The following is a 16,884-nucleotide window of genomic DNA, read 5'->3' as shown; positions in this document are numbered from 1 at the left end:
ATTTACTAACCAGGTGACTTCTGAAGGCAACTGATTGATTGCATTGGATTTAATTAGGAGAATCACATTAGAGGGCTCCACAGTCATGCCTCACTTTAAATCTCAAGTATCTCAAACATAATCTTAAAGGGGCAGTATTAGTTTCGAACTCAAGTTATTTCCTCATCAAAGTCATACTTTTGAGAGTTGCCTTGATTTTTCCAGGCATGTTTGAGAAATCTAATCTCCCGTGGCAAATATTCAGCTGCGACTGCGTGAGACTTAGTCTCGCCTTCCTTGGTTTTCAAGATTTCCTTACTCAGTTCCTTCAGACTAGCCAGGAGTAATTAGCAAACACCTGACAGAAGTGCACATCCCCTGCGCTCATTATACAAGCTACCTCTCTGTGATTACTTCCTGAAGGCAACATTTCAGAAAGAGAAGCTTTTAAAAAGACAGAGGCTCAATTTCATGGCGTTAAAGCACAAAGTCAGTTTTTTTTAAGTCATATTTGACATAATTTTTATAACTGAAGTTAACATAGTAACTTGTTTGTGCTATAAAATGATACCATGTGGCTAGAAAACACATCCATCCTTTTAATTCCCCTGAGTTATGCATCACTTTGTGCTGGTTCATTGCAATGAAATCCCAGAAAAAACACACTGTAGTCTTGGAGGCGTGGAGGAAAAAAATTGAATAACTTTTGTTAAACACTTTCTAAAACAGTCTGAATACTAATCCTTAAAGAGAACAAAAACAGAGCTGAAGTGTGGAGTAAAAATAAAATAATAAAAAAAACAGGGCAGAGTGTTTATTGGTTCTCAGTCTTCACACCAGGCAGCACATCACTCAGAGAGGTCACAGCGCTCGCCACAAAGGCAGACAGAGACACACGGAGTCAGCTGAAGGTCAAGCCGTCGTAGTCGTTCTTGGTAAACAGTGAATGAAACCCGACAGGTGGCACAGAGTCACATTGGTTCGGAGAATAAACTTAACACTTCCTCGGGTTGAACGCTTTTGCTCGACTGAACTCAAGTTAGCGACGCGAAACGGGTAATACAGTGGAAGCTGTGCGTGTGCAGAGAGTATGGTCAGTTTAAAGGAAACAGTCTGGTGAAGCAGAGAGCAGTAAAGCCTGGCGCTTTGAGCTCTGCTTGCAGTTTCTACTCCTACACGAAACAAAAATGGATCTCATGTCAATGTCGGCTCAATATCTACGACTGAAACGTCCCAAAATTAATTCAACGGGTTTCCATTATGTTGACCATACGCTGTACAGAAGTGAATAATAATAATAAAAACAACAATGTAAACCCAGGTAACAGTGAGGGGAAAACATCACAAAAAGTGCTTGTCATGATCATTAAACTCAAATTCACAGATAACCCATTAAGCACTTATTTGCTCTGGTATAAAACTCAGTTACATAGGTTGCAATTTCATTTATCATTGTCAATTAGCATCAGGTAAAGCAAATGCAAAGAAAAGAAAGGTGATCGCTGTCAGGATGGGGATCCGTTCCCCCAGCTACTTTGCTCCACAGTCCTCTCTGCAGATTCTCACATTCTTCGCTTTGATTCTCATGCAGTCACTAGGCGCCTCAACCGGCGCCGACCGGTTAGAAAAACGGCCTCCAGCGTCCCCCACGGTTAAATACACTTTAACCTTCTTTGTCCCTTCGGGCCAAACCCCCGGCCGGGCCCCGTCTCCACAGTTTGTGGCACGGTCCCTCTTAAGCAGTCCCTTGTTCTGATGCGGTTCAGTTTCCCCTTCAGAGTCCGCCTTTTCTTCACACGTCCAGCGCAAAGCAGGCCGGCGTGGAGCCGTAGCGTCAGCCGTTATTCACACGGATGATTGGGTAAATTGGACGCCCGCCGCCCCCCCGCTCTGCAGTGACAGACCGCTTCATCTGGCTTTGATTACATTGCTTTAAAAAAAAAATAGAGAAGTATGAACAGGCACCCAAATCATCCCTCACACACACTTACAGAGACACATTACACATGCCTCTCTTTGGCTTCCTCATTCATTCTCCCATTGGTTCGTCTCTTTCTCTCTTTTTTCCTAACCTGATCCTATCCATCTACATAATGTCTGACCAAAACAAAAGTGGCTCTTTTGAATCATTAAACTGTACAGTATGCTGTGCTGAAGGACACGTTTTCTACATCGGGGGTGCGTGTCTGTGACGTTGGGGATCACCTCAGAGATGAAGACAGGAGGTAAGAATTGGTTCTGAGATTTGCCGCCCATTAGCCACCTGCTCTGCTCCGGCACTGTACCTCAGAGACAGGCCACACGGGTTGCCTGTACACAAATCAGCTCCTGCTAGTACGGCACAGCGGGCAGAGTGAAGGGGTCAGGCTCTGTAAACATACTGGTGCATCTAAATAAATGAATATGCCACTAAAAATGTGGCTTATTTCAGTAATTCAGTGACATACAACTCATATTACATCGATCTATTAAAAAGTGTCAAGCTTTAATTTCTGTTAACTTGAACAAATGTAGCTTTTCGCAAATGGAATCTGTTACTGCTCAGGTCGGGTAAGCCACACTTAGCTGCTGCTACAGAAGCTGGCCGTTCACATGAGTATCCAGGCAGATTAAGGAAGGTTTAGTGGAAGGAAAAGATGTTTGGAAGTGATTCAGAAGGCGTGCCTGATATTATTTCACAATTTCAATTGAAATAAGCTAACTTTTCGACAATTTTCTAATTTACCGAGATGCACCGGTACAATGTAAACTAACACCTGTTCATAAAATGATTTGCCATTTCTGAATGTCACTCCGTCGCCCTCTCCTCTACCAGGTTCTGCTCGTGTTTCACATTAGGATTTCTGCGGCCCACAGACGTTAGCTGATAACCCTTTAATGTCTTGTCAACCTAAGGGGGGAAAAAAAAAAAAAAAAAAAAAAAACAGTGAGGTTGACTTGGCACTAATCGCAACCTATGAGGCTTCGTTTTCTCCACCCAAGACGCCATTTTGTTAGGAGCCCAAAACTGAGCCGGGATTGGTTAAAGCGGACAAGCAAAATCCTTTTTTGTTGTTGTTGTGGAAAATTTCCCACATCAATAATAAAGGATTCAAAGAAAATATTCCAAAAGTAGAAAAAGAAAACACACACACACAAAAAAAAACATTCATATGTAACAGACAAACCTACATTGCTGGGCAACAGTAATACTGTGAATGAACTGCACCATCCCTCTCTCCCAGAAGCAAAAAAACCCCAAAAACATCTAAAACAACAAAAACATATACCGAACAACACAGAGAATAATAATAATAATAATAAAAAAACAAAACCAGCCTAAAAACAGACTCTGAATGGCTCCGGGTAGCTTCGAGTGTCTGCTCCAGAACAGAGGCTCCAACAAACCAAATGGGCCAGAGGGGAACAGAGGAGATAAAATCACGAGTCATTAGTTTCTTTCCCTCCTGGACTTTTCACAGCTTCAAGTCTTTAGTGTTTTGGATGCGCGAGTCCAGGAAACGCAGCATTTCCTCTCTGGTGAAAACATTGGAATAATAATAATATATAACAATAATAAAAAAAAAAAAAAAAAAGCAAACAAACTGGAAAGCATCTGTCCATCTGTGAACTTAGCTTAGATTCTGGGTTAATCGTACCACTGAGGACCACAAATGAGATTTGTGAAAAATCTAAAGAAGCTCCGCCCGCCCTGATGCAGTTGTACAAACATCTAGCAAATTCAGTAAGTGACAGAAAAACAAGGGCAAGTTCTCCACTAAAAACTGTACACACTCAGGAAAGGAGGGAACTGTTCCTGCAGAAGCTGGAGCCCTTACGTACAACACCGATGTGATAACAGAACGTTGCGCGTGTGTTTCTCTGTGTGTGTGTGTGACCGTTAAGCAAAAGCGAGCAACTAAAACTGTAACAAGTAAAAATGGCTCTGGAGTGTGTTCTGACCGAATGAGAGCTGGAAGAAGACGTGATTAAAATGAGCTCGCCTCTTCAGAAAGAATACTAATGAAGCTGCAGATGTTGAAGTCTGAGTGGCTGAGTGTGTGTGTGTGTGTGTGTGTGTGTGTGAAGTGTAAGGGCTCCGCTGGAGTGCTGAACAAAAGACACAGAGAGCGAGTGGGAGTCGGGAGCAGCGGTGCAGGTCCTTGTTCAGTGGTCAGCACATCCAAAGCAGTCGCTTGCCTCCACACAGACCTGCGCTCACACACACACACACACACACACACACACACACACACACACACACACACACACACACACACACACACACACACACACACACACACACACACACACACACACACACACAACTAGGAACTCTGGTTAAGGCAGTAGTGGCAGGTGAGGCTGCGGTGAGGTCGGAGGGGGGTGAGAGTCAGTCTGTCGGGGCTCATGGCAGTGAAAGCTTCCACTTCCTCGTCCTCCTCGCTTCCTCATCCCTCTCTTCTCACCGTCCGCTCACTCAAATGACATCAGATTGGCTGGTACCTGCATAAAGAAACAATCATTTAATTTACAGAATGTTTGTGTGTATCTGTGACCCTTGTGGTGTGTGCGTGTGTTTTTTTTTAACCTGTTGCCTATTGCTCTGACAGGCAGCACTAAGATGTTTGAACCAGAGCAAAGCGTTCATCCTGTTTCCTGCCTGGTACTTGTAGGTGTTACCTAGGCAACAGAGAGAGAAAACGAGTGTAAAACGAGGAGCATTTCCACCGATGCTCTCAGAAGACGGCTGAAGTGCTGCTCGACTTTCAGGGACCGAGCAAAATGTAATCAAAGCCACAGCTACTCTCATGAGGAACGCCAGATCTGAAAAGTTTATATGAATTTATCCTCCTAAATAAAATCCAGTTTGAGCAATTTTTGCCAAAAGTTCCCTAAATTGTAAATTGCCTATAAAAAGAATTCATCCCCTTGGATGTTTTATACTTTTATTGGTTTTGCAAATTAATTTATTTATTTGTCCATATTTTCAAGAACCCAGTTTTAGCCTTGACATTTTTTTATGTCAAAAAAAGCCTAATTTTACTGGTTATAATTATCCTTAAAAACTAGAAAGAAGAATAAAGCATCCAAAGGGGATGAATACTTTTTACATGCACCCGACATATAGACTGGGCAATTCGTTTTTAATAAGTAATGCAACTATGTTGGAGATTAATGTGTCTCTCACTTCGCTTTAAGGAAAAAAATCCAGTAAGCCGACTACGACACAAGGCATTGTAGGTGAAAAATTATCCTCAGCCACAGCTGACCGTAACTGAAGTAGCATAAACATCAAAGTAGCTAAGGTCGTATTTTTAGTGCACGAGTCTCACCGTGCTCAGAGTCGGTCAGCAAGAAGACGTCGGGATGTTCTGGATCGTCGGCCATCATGGCCATGAGACCCACCACACACACGCTCTTGCTGGACGAAGACTTGAACTGAGAGGACGACAAATAAAATGGACAGTTAGCTTTTGCACAAGGTGCCAAAATGTATTATATGCAGCAGGAGGACTCCTGCTAAACTATTCACCCATAATAAATGAGATGCAGGTCGTTTTTTTCCCCCCTGTATGCTCGCTCTCATTTCTCTACTTTCCTAAAAGCCACTTATTAACAGAGGAAGCCTCTAAAAGCTCAAACTGAAGTGGAAGAATTAAAAGCTTTGTGTGAAGCCACTTAGACACAGTTCCTATTATAATCTGTGCGCAAACTACGACCGGCCGCTTCACGCGAACCCAACAGCCTCCGGACATCTTGTCCACTCGGCTGTTTCCTTCTCCAACCTCTGGGTTTTACTGAATCTTTTCTTCCTTCAAACTACCGAGCAGAACGATCCGGTGCGTCACACAACATCTCGTGAAACAAAAAGACGTAGCTTTTTGCCTTTGTTTTCTGTCAACAAGAACAAGCAAAGTGTTTTTCTCTGAGTTCATCAGGTAATTAAGCTGCTTTTAGAAGTGCGCAAGTAATGACCATCATGTGTTCACTCCTTATAAAATACACAGGCGCTTTTGGAGCATTCCTCTCACAACTGCAGCTCATATGGAGAACGAGACTCTGCGCGTCTCTGTGTTCTGCTTGTTGTCCTCGTCTTCCAAAACAACTAAAATGTCCTCAAGCAGCACTCTCAAACACGCACGCGATGACTGAAGGATTCAGTACGACTTACATGCTTCCTCTCTGTGGCCTTCAGGGACTTGGCAGGGTAGTAGAAAAGCTGAGTTCCACAAAGCGCGACCCAGTATTTGGTCCAAGACGCCACCTGGACGCACCAAGACATAGTAAAACGACCCAACAGTGAATAAGTAGCCACATTTTTTTAATTGATAGAGAAAGCACAAAAGATATATGTGTTGAGAAATATATATAAATGTATGCAAAAAGAAAAGAAACCCGAAAATGATTTATTTTGATGATTAAAAAGAGACTTTTGCAAAATAATTTAATATATTTTCAATGTATAAATTTTAAGGATGTCTTTCTTCCATATAAATTTTGCAAGTAAAAGTTTTAAATAGATTAGACGTAGTAAAGCACAAACAAAGTGCTCCATTATTATGTTTGATGTGACTTAAATGTTTCTCAGATAAAGATTACTGGAGCAAATACGAAACAGCTTTCAGATGAGGATTTCACTTATAAAGGGAGAAACGAAGCAATCTAAACCAAACTAAACACATCATGAGCCATTGAAAAGTGATAACTAGCAATGAGTATGTGAAAATGCAAATTCACAAAAGGTGTTGGGGTAAGAGACAGTTTGTGTTTCATGTAACTGTGGGGAGAGTTTGGCTCACTCTACAGCCATATTGAAGAGATTGACTGGACAATGAGCTGCTAAAGTTAATCGTTTTATTGCAACAAGTCCAGGCTTCAACTAAGCTTCTCGGAAAACATATTTTTGGTGCATGGATCATTGTTCTGCTGGACCAGGCCTACGTGTGCTCAGTGTCACAAACTGATGGACAGACTTTCTCCTGTAAGATCTGCTAAACAGGAACATGTGCAACTCCATTGATTATTGAAGAACAGAAGTAGAAAGCAATGCCTGAAACCTGCTGCAAACACCATGATTAATTTTGTAATCCGGTGAATCACCGTAGCCATATAAATTACTCTTTTTATTCTCTGCCCTTAAATTTCTTTGTGCCGCTTTAGATATCTTTTTCTACTTTGTTTTGTCAGATTTTTTCCCCAACAGGTCTGTCAATAATCAGGCCTGAATATTACAAGTGGAACTGGAGCCAAAAAAAAAAAAGAAAAAAAGTCATGGAGGTTTATATATTTTCCAACAGTGCCAGGCTGATTTAGACAGATTTATCCCTTTGCAGTCATAATCTGATGTTCATCTTTGTCATGCATTAAAATCAGTTTGATGATCTGATACATTTAAGGGTAACAGACATGAAAAACCAGAAAAGCACCTGGTATATTTTCATAGTGTTGCACAAGGAGCAGAGGCATTCAGCAGATGATATTCTTTCTGCACCTGTTCTACGCTACCCAGGTGTTTCCATATCAAGTTTTAAGAATAAAAAGCACATGGATGCACACTGCATTCTCCTAATTTAAATGACCGTATCGGCATGTTCTCACGGTTGGTTTCTTGCCCTCTTTGAGCACGGTCTTCCGTCTCAGCACCCCTTGGACGGTGACGGCTCCGGGATAAAGGTGAACGGCAAGTTCCTCCGACTCGGCCGAGCTGCAACAGAACAGAGACAGACATCACACGCCATATAAACAACGTCCCATGCATCGCCATGCAGAACAATGAACCGGAATAAAATCGGAGAGACACCAACAGTAAAAGCAGAAACAATCTGCACAGCTACCTTTAATCCCGTCTTTATGGGACTGTAACGTTTTTATGGAACATTTTTCTGTCCGCCTTTGACAGAACTGATCTTTCACAGATATAAATCTTAATGCTGCCGTTTGCAGAGGCATGAAGAGACGCGGGTAAGGTGGTGTGCAGATTGTGCCTGTCTGGAGGATCAGAGCAGGAAACTCAGTGAAGAAGGCCGACAGATAAAGAGAACCACGTCCAGAACCACAAGATTAAATATTCACCCTATAAGAGAAATGCATGGAAGCAGAAAGCAGCCGCCCCACTTCATAATATTATTGTTACTGTAACTAGTTTTGTTATGTCATTTTGACAGATTCTAAGCACACGATGAAAAACTTTCGTACGGTTTGTCTTTAACTCACTTTAATCTGTTAACCCTTGTTTGCTCTCCTGAGCTTTTCAGGGTTCCTACAGCTTATGTCATATTTTTTATATTTAGAATTTTTGGACAGATGCATACAGACAGAGCGCGAGCGAGCTGGCTGGCTAGCTGGATGACCAGCTATCTATCCATCTATCTCGCCCGCTGTCTATCTAGTTAGCTAGATTCCAGACTTTTTCCCTATAGATAACTAGCTACCTATTTTGTCATATTTTCCCAGACTGAGTAAGAAACAAGCCTCTCTGTGGCAACACCTGCAGATAGCTGTGACAGTGCATTTAAGCACTAATCGTAAACTACATAACTCATGACAAAACTTGCTATAAAAACATTATTTTCTTACTGCTAATAGATAAAGTCACTGCAGTCCAGCTAAAAACGTCAAAGATTTAACAATGTGATGTTTGATGATTTGGATCACCACCACAGGACAGCCTACTGATGTTATGGCCAAATTATTTAATTTTGTGCATCCATATTTTTTAATCTTAAACATAAGATTAAAGCATAACTGGAGCTCTGTGCTTCTCAGGACTCATTTGTATGGACAGATGTGCGTTTTTGTTGAATTGGAGATTTCAGTCAAAGCTTTCACAGCTAGAGGAATTCTGCTATAAATTTTAAAGCCATCTGCAGTAAAGTTTGTTCTATCATTTGATAGTTTTTAGTTTTTGAGCAAGACCAGGGTGAAGTTTTCTGACAGCAACATGAGATTAGCCTTTTATAGCCAATTTAGCATGCATGATGTAGTTTACTGGCTGTAATTAAATGCACCGTCACGGCTAGTATAGTATTTGTAGCCACATGACGCTCCGCAGAAGAGAAAACATGACTGAGATGAACGGAAAGAAAGGATTAAGGATTTATCTTTTTTTTGGACTAAAACATTCATCTCCAGACAAACATCTTATTATCATAAAAAAAAAATCCTTTCAATGTGAAAAATGTGTTACTTTCCAATAATAAGATCTCAAGAAAAGCACATAAAAATAACAGCGGTGACGGCCGGTTTCTGCTTCCGTAAAAATGTCTGCACTGATTCTCTTCGTTTCTCCATCAGCAATTAGGATCTACTTGGTGTCTATTATGAGGAGCACAGCATGTCTGCAGGGTTTCATTACGGCTCACAGCTGTAGAATACTTTGAAATTACATTGAGAGAAAGTTTACAGTCTAGAAAGATCGGACTTGACTCATTCCTCCCCTCCCCCTTCAAAAGCTTTAAAGTAATTCATTACCAGATAATTTATACATAATTGTTCAACCAAGGAGTGGGCGATGTGACAGAAATATTAGCACCATCAATTTAATGCAAATTCACTATCATGACTTCCACTCAATTTTCCAAGTAAAAAACCATTCAACAAAGCTTTCAGGTGGTAGAACGTCCAAAAAAATAAAAAAAGATTTTCATCCATTTGTGCAAGTTTGCCAACTTCTATCAACCACGACTCAAACTGAAACAGCACTCAGCCTTAGAGCCAAACTCAAAGCCTGCATTTTCATTAAAAAGGTAAACATCACCACTTAGGTAAATCTTATTCCAACTGTTTTATGCTTGTTTTTTGTGAATCCAAAGCCAAAAGCTGCTTTAAGCTGCAACAGACAGAATTACCTCACACAGGTTCCAACACTGTACTGTTTAAAAAAAAATAAAGTATTGAACCCTTCACAGATTTCTTTTGTTTTTGCTTTTTTTGTCAAACTGAAATGTTTCAAGTAATCAAACAGATGTTAATATCAGACAACAATGACACAAAATGCCATTTTCAAATCATGACTTAAGTTATGAGGGAGGTAAAAAAAATAAAATAATAAATCAAATTTACTGATATTTATTGACGCTTTTGTGGAACAGTGGAGAAAATAGCAAAAATAACAGTTCTGATAATAATGTCAGTGATATATAAATTTTTTTAAACAACACAAACTGGAGTTTTCCAACTCCAGTTGAAAATAAAATAATAAAAAAAATTACAACAATTGATCAACAATACGATAAATGCCCACCACCTAGTAAGATATGATATTGTATCTAGTTTGACATTAAAACTGGTTTGATATGACAAAAAAGGCAAAATCAGAAATATCTGTAAGAGTGAAAATATTTTTCACAGCACTGAATATAATCAAATGTTCATTGTCATTTATTTCCAAGTTGCTGTCATTATAAAGGGAGAAAAAGATCCCGTCTACAAATTGTATCAAATTCTCTGTTTCGCAGCAGTTTTCTTATTCATTTCTCTGCTGCTGTAATCAGGCCAGATTTGGCAGCTAAAATGTTTTAATAACGTTATCACATCGCCCACTCCTACTGTAAGCTGCAGCTCTAGTCATTGTTTCTGTTCAAAGCTATCGGAGGCCCGTTGCCTCCATTTTAACCCCCCACCATGTGTGTGAGTGACAGACATGCAAGAAAAATCGAAGAAACGCCGCAGTTAGAATACAGAACAGCAGCAGCAAAAAGACAGGAACCTGCAGCCCCAGAGAGAAACTCTTCTCTGTGTCCCACCATCACCCCATGCCCCCAGATTATGCCTCAACTCTACACCGGCTAAGCACCAGCACGCAGCGGCCTGGCAGCGAATGAAGCGTGCGGGAAACAAAAACAAACAAACAAACAAAAAAAAAAAGGCTGAGAGATTTTTGGATCAGATGGAAGTTGGTTCTGGTCGAGGTGGGTGTACCTGCTGGGCCTCAGGACTCCTCTGTACGGGATGCGGGCCACACGGGTCACTGGGCCCAGAGAGTGATAGAACCGAGTCCTGTTCAGAAATTGGATAAGATAGGACAGGATAGGATACGGGGCACGGGTCACTGTTAATGTGTGTGTGGGTTTTATTTATTTTTTTTCCCGTTCAAACTGCACAGGTTAGCTCTGAATGAGGAGCGGTCAGTTAGTTAGAGGATTTAAAAATGGATGTGAGGTACTTTAAAAACAAAACAAAAACAATGGTGCTTTGGGAAAAGAGGTTAGGAAGATTCTTCAGGCTTGTGGATTTTTGAAAAATTTGATTCCTGATCAGGTCAGTGTGGCTCCGTACGTTTCACACGCGTGTGCACACGCACAGGGGTGTTAGTGAGAAGATTTATCGAAGCACAGAAATGCACTTTTAGGCTGCTGGAGAGAAGCAGTAGCATCTGCATATCGTGGCTCGTTTTTGAGAGCGGGAGTGGCGGGATGAGGCGTGACGGCCTGAAAGCAAACGCTGGGAATTTTTAAAAGGTTTACTGAAGTTTATTTGCACAAGCTTCTTTAAAAAGCATAAAAAGCAAAAAAAAAAACAAAAAAACAGACATGTGATCACAGCGATGACAGTGTTTTATGATCTGCACGGTAACCTGCAGAAATGGGATGCATTACCTCTCAAAAGCTGGCCAAGACATCTCTTCACTGAGCTCGGAGCCCTCACTGCTCCCTGTACCGGGGACAGAAACCATAAGGTGAATGTCACCGTGTTGCAACCTGGCAACCGCTGTGGCTTTTTCATCGACATTATGGAGGCTTCAGTCTCACCGAGCGAAATGCCACTGGACAGAGTTGAGCTCTCTGCCTGTCCCCTGCTGGGACTGTGGCTCTCCAACACACTGTCATCCAGCAGATGACGGGAGCCAGCGTTGGGAAATGTGGCGCTTTTAAACTCTACTGTGTTCATCTTATGGATAAAACTGAGGAAACAGAACACAGCAGAGAGGAGGGACATAAAGGGAGCTGCCAGCACTGCTGTAGGATAGAAGGAACAAAAAAAAACAAAACAAAAGAAACCTTTGCTTCTCGCTTCCTAGCTAACGTAAAGCCATGATTGAAGGGGAGCGTGGGGGGGTGGGAAATTAATAAATGAATGAATAACATAAATACGTGAATGAATAAATGGATGAAAGAATCGATAAGTGACGACAAAAGTCAGACTGACTTGTAGCCCAGGCTGTGGCACTTCCTGTGTCCGTAGGGCAGCAGGTTCCTGGGGGACGGAGGAGTGGCGGGGACGTCGGCCGCGACGGAACCCTTACGACCGCAGAGAGGGGAGGACGACGCTTCCTGACCTGTTTAAAAAAAAAAATGCAAATAAATAAAAAATTACAAAGGTAGAAGAGAGATCCAAAAACTCTGACTTACCAACAAGGTCCTCTTTGGAGGCGTTGGCTCGAGGGGTGCTGGTGCCTGGCTCGATCTTCTGAGACAACCTGGGTGAAAACAGTGAAGCTTTCTTTAAATTAAAAATGAGATATATAGATATAAATATATAGCTGGAATCAAAGTCAGATTAGCACTGTGAAGTATTTTGGTGCCTCAGTGGAAGAAAGTTGTTTCAGTTAATTAACCGGCATAACGAGAGAAGATTAAAATATGCATAAAACCTTTTTTCAGGGGAGAAAAGCATGATACTGCCACCACTGTGTCTGGGATAGTGCTCAGGGTTGTCCTTTTCAAATACAACTTTCAATCAATATGTCGCATACAAGCGTAGTAGAATGTGTTTAAGTCTTTTAAGAGTATGTTTATTGCAAAACTGCTCGATTCTCCATGAACGGTTCCTAGAAACACCATAAATATAAATATATCAAAAGTGGCATTGAGTGATGAAGCAGAAAACAACAAATATCATCAGTGAATCAGAACGTTTTTGCTCATAAACCTGTACAGTTAGTAGCATGTGATGTGTGGCTTGCTTGAAAATACAAGTAGCTCTTATGGAGACCTGAAAACCCCTGAGATGTCCCTCTTAGAGGAACTTTTCCAATTCTGTGTTTTTTTTACTTTTTATCTTTTCTGATAGTATATTTTGGGTCTTTATTGTCACAGTCCAGTTGTTTTAAACTTTTAAGTGTTTGTAGATGTGACTATATTTAGGTCAAAAGTTCATTTTATTGTCTCAAGGAAATTTCTACACATGGTGCGCATGTTGTTTTGTCTTTCCGACTGTCAATAGTGGGCGTGTACGACATCACCATATCTCGACAAAACAGAAACATTAACATTTACTAGAACCTAATGTAAAAAGTTGCACTTTTAATTAAATTTTTTTGGTGCTTAATTAGTGAGCGACTTAATTTGTTTCTTACTTGTAATTTTCATCCTCCACAAACTTCTGCAGCTCCTCGATGTACCTGACAGAGTTCAAATACTTCTGGATGTGAGGCAACACTGGGATATCTGAGAGAGGAGACACATTCATGCACCAGAGCTGAAACACGAGTGAATTAATTCAATTTACAACAAAGCAACCAGAAAAACCTCAAGATTCTGGTCTCAAGAGCCGGCAAAGGAATAGACACACTTTGCTGGCATTTTCAAGACTACTTCCTCTTTTAATCCAAAAATACTGATTTAAAATAATGATTTCTTTTTCTTTTCTTCTTTATTTCTCATATAGGAATAATTCAAAAGTTGTACTATTTGTTTTAATATTGACGGTATTCACCCTATGGGATTTTGTGGAATAAAAAAACTCGCTGGACTATAAGAGTCCCTCGTAGGGAACAGGAAATGAAGCGAAGAGATTGCGATTCCCGCTCCTTGTCTTTTTATTCCCTCTTTATATTTTTTTATCGTTAGTGTTTTGAATCAGCTTTCGTCATGAAAAAAAATTTTTTTAGAAGAAAATAAAAAAAAAACTTAATGTCCACTTTAATGGGCAAAAAGGTGTTTTAATTTTCTCTAAACAACATACCAATTTAAAACTGCCAATAATTGTTAAATGACATGAGGTATCTGTGTGTTTTTATCTATAATCATGTGTTACAAAATATTAGCAAAAATATTCTTCAATTGATCAGCCTGCTGGATATTCTGGCTCAGAGAAATCCTCTGTGAACATCAGTGGGTATCCAGCAGGGGGCAGCGTACAGGGCGCCTAATATCTAATGTCTAATCAAGTAGTTTACGTAAGGTTTGAACATTTAATGTCCAAATGTAGTTATATTTAAAGGGAATTTTGAAAGTATTCAAATTTGGAAGCTTTTCATGAGAATCAATTTTATTTAAAGACACTGAATCATATTAAAACATTTTTTGTTTGTCCTCGGTTAATAAGTTCAGCGTCTGTTTTCACTATTGTTGCTTTGAGTCTTTATTACTGTACAGCGTCTATGAATCTTGAAAAGAGCTTTATAAATAAAATGTTTGATTATTATTATTTTATATGTAAAAAATATGAATCTTATAAAATCTGCAAAACTTAATATATGTAGTTCATGAACCAAAATATGTGTTTAGAATAAGTTTCGAACTCTGAACTCCAGCTATAGTGAATCTAGGGGGTGTGGCCTCCATACCTGTGCAGTCAGCAGTGCGATATAGTGTCTCATTTAGGAAGAGCTTCTACATTCAAGGATAAATACAGAAAATCTTGCTTGTTTTTCTGACAACCGTCTTGTGAAACTGACTGCAAACTGTCACATTAAATCGTTTTAAATTCCAGGTTTATTTCCATTCTAATTCCTGTAAATTTCAGTTCTTTGAAAGTTTAAAACTTTTTTGAACACGGCTGAATTATTGCCACCGCATCTACAATCAACGGCCACGTGAAGAAAACTACTTCCGTGAGTGCGTCTCACCGTAGGTGCAAGATCTCTGCAGGTCTGATATGATTCGGAGGATGTTGTTCATCAGGTTGGACCTCTGCTCGTTCTCCAAGATGCTGCCTGTGGACGGGTAGGCCGAGTCGATGTAGGTCAGGTCGGACAGGTACATCCCTGGAAGGAGGAGGAGGAAGAAGAGATGTTTCATTGGGAGAGCAGAGCTCGGATCAATGGGTACGGCTGGACAAGACGACGGAACAAAATATCTCTAGGTTTACTCATTCAGGTGGGAGGAGTTTAGTGCGAAACCAGCAGGCATCTTCAGACCATTTGAGTCTACATGTGTTAGATGACCACAAACAAAGCAGGCTTTTTGAACAGCCGTTGCTCCAGAATAAGCAGACAATGACAGATCTTGTTTTTTTGGCAGTCACTTAGAGCAAAAGTGAAAGGTTTATTACATAACTGATGACTTTAGGGGACAAACACGGGAGCCGCTTCCCACCACGCTGGGAGATCCATGTGCGATGAGCACATTTCAGGAGCAGTCTGATGGGGTCGTTTTTCTTACCCTCTTGTCTTGCTCAATGGCTCTTTCACACGCCAGGCCAGAGATTGAACGCAGATGTGCAAAGTTTATCACTTAGCAGATGAGAAGAAAACCTTCAGCTGTTAATCCTCCTCGAGAACAGAGCTGTTCTCAGATACTTTGACAAGATAGTGGCCGAAGTCCAGGACCAGAAACCAAAACAAAGATGTGTAGAAAGGTTAAGTGGAAGAAAAAAAAAAAAAAACATGTTTCTTTGTGCATCAGGTTTTTCTATTCACACCTACTTTAATTTTGTAAGAAGAGCTGCAACAGGATCATAAGGAGTCCCTGTGTTTAAGTTGCAACAACCTCGGTTTGGACAACGTGGCAGAAAACCGTATCACGACGTCAGCATTTCTCATCAGTCAATATCGCTTTATTGATTTTTTGTTTGTTTTAAAAACCCAAAATGCCTCATATCTACTTTCATTCCACACCGTTTTATTTTTAAGCAAGCTTTCATTTTATTTTTGAGGCAGGATGGTGAAACTTTAAACTGCCTCTGCATGCTACTGAACAGGTTGTTTCTGGGCAACCAAAGAGCGAGTGAGTTAGTTGATGCTACCAAACTTGATCAGCTGGGTGTGAGAGATAGAGCGGCTAAAGTCTGTCCACTGCCTGCACGCCCCAGAATGCAGAGCGGTTCAGACATATCATCTATTGACATTGATCAGTTCTCTATTGCAACTTATATTGATATTGACTTCTTGTCCAGTCCTATAATAACCCATTAAGGGCAAATGGGAAATGTTAAAGAACAAGCTTTGCTTGCATGAGACTTTAGAACTCGTTTGCATACAATGTTTTGGTTTTGTGTGATGGAAAACCCAACACCCTGAACCCACCATTCCCGTTGTGAAACATGGTGGTGGCAGCATCATGCTGTCAGAATGCTGTCCTTAATCCCATTAAAAAGATGCATGGAGCAAAATACAAGACCAACACTGGAACCAATTTCAGCAGGACAACAAACCTGAAGGGGAACAAAACATCCGTACGTCACAACGGCCCAGTCAAAGACCAGGACGAAATCCAATTGCGAAAATTTGACAAAACCTAAAAACCGATGTTAACAGACACTGCTGATGCAGTCTGAGATTGAGGTTAATTACGAAGAAGAATGAATTAAAATGTCCATCTGTACACAACCAAAAAGTCTAGAAGCAACACAGAAGGGAGCATGTGTTTCACTATGAAGGGATGATTTTAAATTACAGAGGTGTGAATACTTTTGCATCACATCATGTTCAGCAGTCAATGCTGACAGCAGAACAGAACTGTGTTCAATAAACTCAGATAAAGAAAAGGGTGGGAAAGTGAGAATCATTTACAGGAATTTGGAGGTTGTAGTTGGGAATGTGAGAGACGGACAGGGGAGGAGGGAAAGAGTCCCAGAGGCTTAGCTGCTTTCTGTGAGCAGACCAGAGAGAACAGCAGCTGGCTGGAACAGCAGCACAGCGTTCCCTCATGTTCAGGGAACCTGTGGTTAGGGTGGATGTTATGCACGTTTACATGCTGAAGCTAAGAGGATCAATAAAGGTCAGAGAAGTGAGGCGGTTGAAAACAAACTCCATCCCCC

General features: G+C 40.8%; 1 protein-coding gene across 6 annotated transcripts in view; it reads right to left on the bottom strand.

The window, feature by feature from the left end:
• Positions 1 to 745: 745 nt before the first annotated feature.
• Positions 746 to 16,884, bottom strand: part of ralgps2 (Ral GEF with PH domain and SH3 binding motif 2) — an 82,835-nt gene continuing 66,696 nt past the window's right edge. For 3 of the 6 annotated variants that reach the window (XM_055046754.1, XM_055046739.1, XM_055046746.1), the window contains 12 exons: positions 14,753 to 14,890; positions 13,259 to 13,349; positions 12,312 to 12,379; positions 12,109 to 12,238; positions 11,712 to 11,863; positions 11,559 to 11,613; positions 10,882 to 10,959; positions 7,561 to 7,666; positions 6,134 to 6,226; positions 5,295 to 5,400; positions 4,550 to 4,641; positions 746 to 4,464 (listed from right to left, as the gene is read on the bottom strand). In XM_055046754.1, coding sequence (XP_054902729.1) covers positions 4,435 to 4,464; positions 4,550 to 4,641; positions 5,295 to 5,400; positions 6,134 to 6,226; positions 7,561 to 7,666; positions 10,882 to 10,959; positions 11,559 to 11,613; positions 11,712 to 11,863; positions 12,109 to 12,238; positions 12,312 to 12,379; positions 13,259 to 13,349; positions 14,753 to 14,890 — 1,139 coding nt within the window. In that variant the 3' untranslated portion in view covers positions 746 to 4,434. The remainder of the gene's footprint in view (positions 4,465 to 4,549; positions 4,642 to 5,294; positions 5,401 to 6,133; positions 6,227 to 7,560; positions 7,667 to 10,881; positions 10,960 to 11,558; positions 11,614 to 11,711; positions 11,864 to 12,108; positions 12,239 to 12,311; positions 12,380 to 13,258; positions 13,350 to 14,752; positions 14,891 to 16,884) is intronic. The other 3 variants (XM_055046763.1, XM_055046771.1, XM_055046778.1) reach the window with 3 other exon arrangements.

Source organism: Poeciliopsis prolifica, unplaced genomic scaffold (assembly GCF_027474105.1).
Source record: "Poeciliopsis prolifica strain line A6 unplaced genomic scaffold, Auburn_PproV2 SCAFFOLD002, whole genome shotgun sequence".
Lineage (NCBI taxonomy): Eukaryota > Metazoa > Chordata > Actinopteri > Cyprinodontiformes > Poeciliidae > Poeciliopsis > Poeciliopsis prolifica.
This window is presented reverse-complemented; position numbering and strand designations above follow the sequence as displayed.